We start from the raw sequence: 4,457 nt of genomic DNA, 5'->3' as shown, positions 1-4,457 counted from the left end.
CCTTCAGACCCCAAAATCCACCTTTAGTCCCCAAAATCCCCATTTTGATCCCAAAATCCCCTCAGAATTCCCATTTTTCAGCTCCCCAGAGCAGGAATCGAACGAGCGCAAATGCAACTATGGGCCCTCCAAAATCCCTCTTTTTCTCCCCAAAATTCACCTTTTCCACCTCCAAATCCAGCTTTTTTTCTCCCAAATCCACCTTCAGACCCCAAAATCCACCTTTAGTCCCCAAAATCCCCATTTTGACCCCAAAATCCCTCAGAATTCCCCTTTTTCAGCTCCCCAGAGCAGGAGTCGGACGAGCGCAAATGCAACTATGGGCCCTCCAAAATCCCTCTTTTTCTCCCCAAAATTCACCTTTTCCACCTCCAAATCCAGCTTTTTTTCTCCCAAATCCACCTTCAGACCCCAAAATCCACCTTTAGTCCCCAAAATCCCCATTTTGACCCCAAAATCCCTCAGAATTCCCCTTTTTCAGCTCCCCAGAGCAGGAGTCGGACGAGCGCAAATGCAACTATGGGCCCTCCAAAATCCCTCTTTTTCTCCCCAAAATTCACCTTTACCACCTCCAAATCCAGCTTTTTTTCTCCCAAATCCGCCTTCAGACCCCAAAATCCACCTTTAGTCCCCAAAACCCCTGTTTTGATCCCAAAATCCCCTCAGAATTCCCGGTTTTCCAGCTCCCCAGAGCCGGAATCGAATGAGCGCAAATGCAACTATGGCCCCTCCAAAATCCTTATTTTGCTCACCAAAATCCAGCTTTTTTTCCCCCAAATCCACCTTCAGACCCCCAAATCCACCTTTAGTCCCCAAAACTCCTGTTTTGACCCCAAAATCCCCTCAGAATTCCCGTTTTTCCAGCTCCCCGGAGCAGGAATCGGACGAGCGCAAATGCAACTACGAGCGCTACCGGGGCCTGGTGCAGAACGACTTTGCTGGGAGTGAGTCCCTTTCACCCTGATCCTTTTGGGAATTCCGGCCCCTCTGGATCCCCCGGGGGTGTGGGATGGTTCCTGAAGGATTTGGGGAAGGATTTGATCCCGGAATTCCCGATGCCAGTCTCGGAGGAGCAGTGCCTGTACCAGATCTACATCGACGAACTCTACGGGGGCCTCCAGAAACCCAACGAGGACGAGAAGAAAAAGTGAGGGGGAAAAAGTCGGAATTCCGGCTGGGAAAACACCGGGAATGCACCCCTGCGCCCTCAGGAATGATCCCAATTCCAGGATAAGCCCCTGCCCCCCCCAGATCCCAGTTTTCTCCTCACTCCTTTGCTGGAATCTCCCTGAAAACCATCCTGGGAAGGGCTCCTGGTTTTCCCTGGGGCTCTGGCTTGGGATTCCCATTTTTCCCTGGGGTTCTGGCTTGGGATTCCCATTTTTCCTTGGGATTTTGGCTTGGGATTCCCATTTTTCCTTGGGATTCTGCCACAGGACTCCCATTTTCCCAAGGCTCCCATTTTTGGGGGGGATTCTACCTCAGGGCTCCCATTTTTCCTCAGAATTCCAGCTTGGAAACCCCATTTTCCCTCAGAATTCCCGCTCAGCTCTCCCCTTCACCTCAGCATTCCAGCTTAGATTTCCCATTTTCCCTCAGAATTCCACCTCGAATCTCCCCTTTACCTCAGAATTCCAGCTCAGCTCTCCCCTTTTCCCTCAGAATTCCCGCTCAGCTCTCCCCTTTACCTCAGAATTTTCACTCAGATCTCCCCTTTTCCCTCAGAATTCCAGCTGGGATCTCCCCTTTTCCCTCAGAATTCCCGCTCAGCTCTCCTCTTTACCTCAGAATTCCAGCTCCGATCTCCCCTTTCCCCTTAGAATTCCAGCTTGGAAACCCCATTTTCCCTCAAAATTCCCACTCAGCTCTCCCCTTTCCCTCAGAATTCCAGCTCAGATCTCCCCTTTTCCCTCAGAATTCCAGCTCAGATCTCCCCTTTCCCTCAGAATTCCCGCTCAGCTCTCCCCTTTTCCCTCAGAATTCCAGCTCAGATCTCCCCTTTTCCCTCAGAATTCCAGCTCAGATCTCCCCTTTCCCTCAGAATTCCAGCTCAGCTCTCCCCTTTTCCCTCAGAATTCCAGCTCAGATCTCCCTTTTTCCCTCAGAATTCCCACTCGGGGCCTCCCCTTTCCCCTCTGGGCGGGAATCCCGGGGCGGCCGCTTCGGCCTCGCCGCATTCCCGAGGGAATCTCCCTCTGGGAAAAACCCCGGGATGGAGGGATTTGTGTCCCGAAATTCCCAGGCTGGCGGAAAAAAAGGCTTCCATAGGCTACACCTACGAGGACAGCACCGTGGAGGAGCTGGAAAATTCCCTGGAAAAACGAGCCGGCGACGAGGAAGACTCCGAGGAAGATTCCAACACGGACGAGGACGAAGTGATCCCGGATATCGGTAACGGATCCGGGGGCTGGGAATGGGATGGGGGCAGGGATTCGGGGCTCTTCCCTCCCCTGAATTCCGGGGTTTTTTTTTTCCATGGGTTTTCCAGACGTGGAAGTGGACGTGGATGAGCTGAACCAGGAGCAAGTGGCCGACCTGAACAAACAGGCCACGACCTACGGCATGGCCGAGGGCGACTTCGTCAGGTGCATCCCGGAAAAGCTCGGGAAAAGCTCGGGAAAAGCTGGAATTCCGGGCTGCACCTCCCCAGAACCATCCCGGGAAGGGCTCCTGGTTTTTTCCTTGGGATTTTGGCTCGAGATTCCCATTTTTCCTTGGGATTTTGGCTCGAGAATCCCGTTTTTCCTTGGAGTTCTGGTTTGAAAATCCCATTTTTCCTTGGGATTTTGCCTTGGGAATCCCATTTTTCTTTGGGATTTTGGCTTGAGATTCCCGTTTTTCCTTGGGATTTTGGCTCGAGAATCCCGTTTTTCCTTGGGATTTTGGCTTGAGATTCCCATTTCCCCTTGAAGTTCTGGTTTGAAAATCCCATTTTTCCTTGGGATTTTGGCTCAGGAATCCCATTTTTCCTTGGGCTTCCCCCTTTTTTCCAGGCTCTCCCTTTTTCCTTGGGGTTCTGGTTTGAAAATCCCATTTTCCCTTGGGATTTTGGCTCGGGAATCCCATTTTTCCTTGGGATTTTGGCTCAGGAATCCCATTTTCCCCTGAAATTCTGCCTTGGAAATCCCATTTTTCCTTGGGATTTTGGCTCGAGAATCCCATTTTTCTTTGGAGTTCTGGTTTGAAAATCCCACTTTTCCTTGGGATTTTGGCTCGAGATTCCCATTTTCCTTGGAATTCCGCCTCAGGCCTCTCCTTTCTCCCCTGAAGTTCCCCCTTTTCCCCAGATTTTCCCTTTTCCCTGACATTTTACCCCAACCCTCCCCCTTTTCCCTGAAATTCTCCCTCAGAAATCCCACTTCCCCCTGAGATTCTCCCTCGCAAATCCCGCTTTTCCCTGGAATTTTACCTCAGGGGCTCCCCCTTTTTCCTCCGGAATTCCGGAACTCCCTGAAATTCCCGTTTTTTTGGGGGTTTTTCCTTGGAAAAGGATGCTGAGGAAGGACAAGGAGGAAGCCGAAGCCATCAAAAACGCCAAGGCCTTGGAGGAGGAGAAGGCCATGTACTCGGTGAGGGAAGAGCCCCGGAAAAGCGGGAATTTCCCCTTGGAAAATCCCAAAGAAACCCTTCCCGAGCTCCAACCCTTCCCCCAGGGCCGCCGCTCCCGCCGGCAGCGCCGGGAATTCCGCGAGAAGCGCCTGAAAGGGCGGAAAATCAGCCCCCCCAGGTGAGATTCCCGAGCTCGGGATGGGATTCCCGATGATCCCGGCGATCCCTGAGCTCGTCGCATCCCAGATTTCACCCCCGATCCCAACATTCCTGAATCCCAACATTTTCATCCCAAATCCCAATGTTTCCACGCCAAATCCCAACATTTTTATCCTAAATCCCAACGTTTTTATCCTGAATCCCAACATTTTCATCCCAAATCCCAATGTTTCCACCCCAAATCCCAACATTTTCATCCCAATCCCAACGTTTTTATCCTGAATCCCAACATTTTCCCCCCAAATCCCAATGTTCTCATCCCAAATCCCACCGTTCCCACCCCAAATCCCAACATTTTCACCCCTGATCCCAACATTTCCCCCTCAGTCGCTCCTTTTCCCCCCAAATCCCAACGTTTTTATCCTGAATCCCAACATTTTCCCCCCAAATCCCAACATTTTCATTCCCAGATCCCAACATTTCCCCCCCCCAATCGCTCCTTTTCCCCCCAAATCCCAACGTTTTTCTCCTGAATCCCAACATTTTCATCCCAAATCCCAATGTTTCCACCCCAAATCCCAACATTTTCATCCCAATCCCAACGTTTTTATCCTGAATCCCAACATTTTCCCCCCAAATCCCAACATTTTCATTCCCAGATCCCAACATTTCCGTTCCCAATCCCATTTTCCCCCCAAATCCCAACATTTTCACCTCAAATCCCAACATTTTCATTCCCAGATCCCAAC

General features: G+C 51.1%; 1 protein-coding gene across 1 annotated transcript in view; it reads left to right on the top strand.

Moving 5' to 3' along the window:
• The window catches only part of LOC103612081 (CLK4-associating serine/arginine rich protein), a 14,420-nt gene extending 10,655 nt beyond the window's left edge, over positions 1-3,765 (top strand). The window contains exons 3-8 of the mRNA XM_017727981.1: positions 865-944; positions 1,063-1,147; positions 2,243-2,391; positions 2,489-2,585; positions 3,491-3,569; positions 3,654-3,765. Coding sequence (XP_017583470.1) covers positions 865-944; positions 1,063-1,147; positions 2,243-2,391; positions 2,489-2,585; positions 3,491-3,569; positions 3,654-3,731 — 568 coding nt within the window. The 3' untranslated portion in view covers positions 3,732-3,765. The remainder of the gene's footprint in view (positions 1-864; positions 945-1,062; positions 1,148-2,242; positions 2,392-2,488; positions 2,586-3,490; positions 3,570-3,653) is intronic.
• Positions 3,766-4,457: the final 692 nt, after the last annotated feature.

The sequence above is a fragment of the Corvus brachyrhynchos genome, unplaced genomic scaffold (assembly GCF_000691975.1).
Source record: "Corvus brachyrhynchos isolate BGI_N302 unplaced genomic scaffold, ASM69197v1 scaffold261, whole genome shotgun sequence".
NCBI classification, from domain to species: Eukaryota; Metazoa; Chordata; class Aves; order Passeriformes; family Corvidae; genus Corvus; species Corvus brachyrhynchos.
This window is presented reverse-complemented; position numbering and strand designations above follow the sequence as displayed.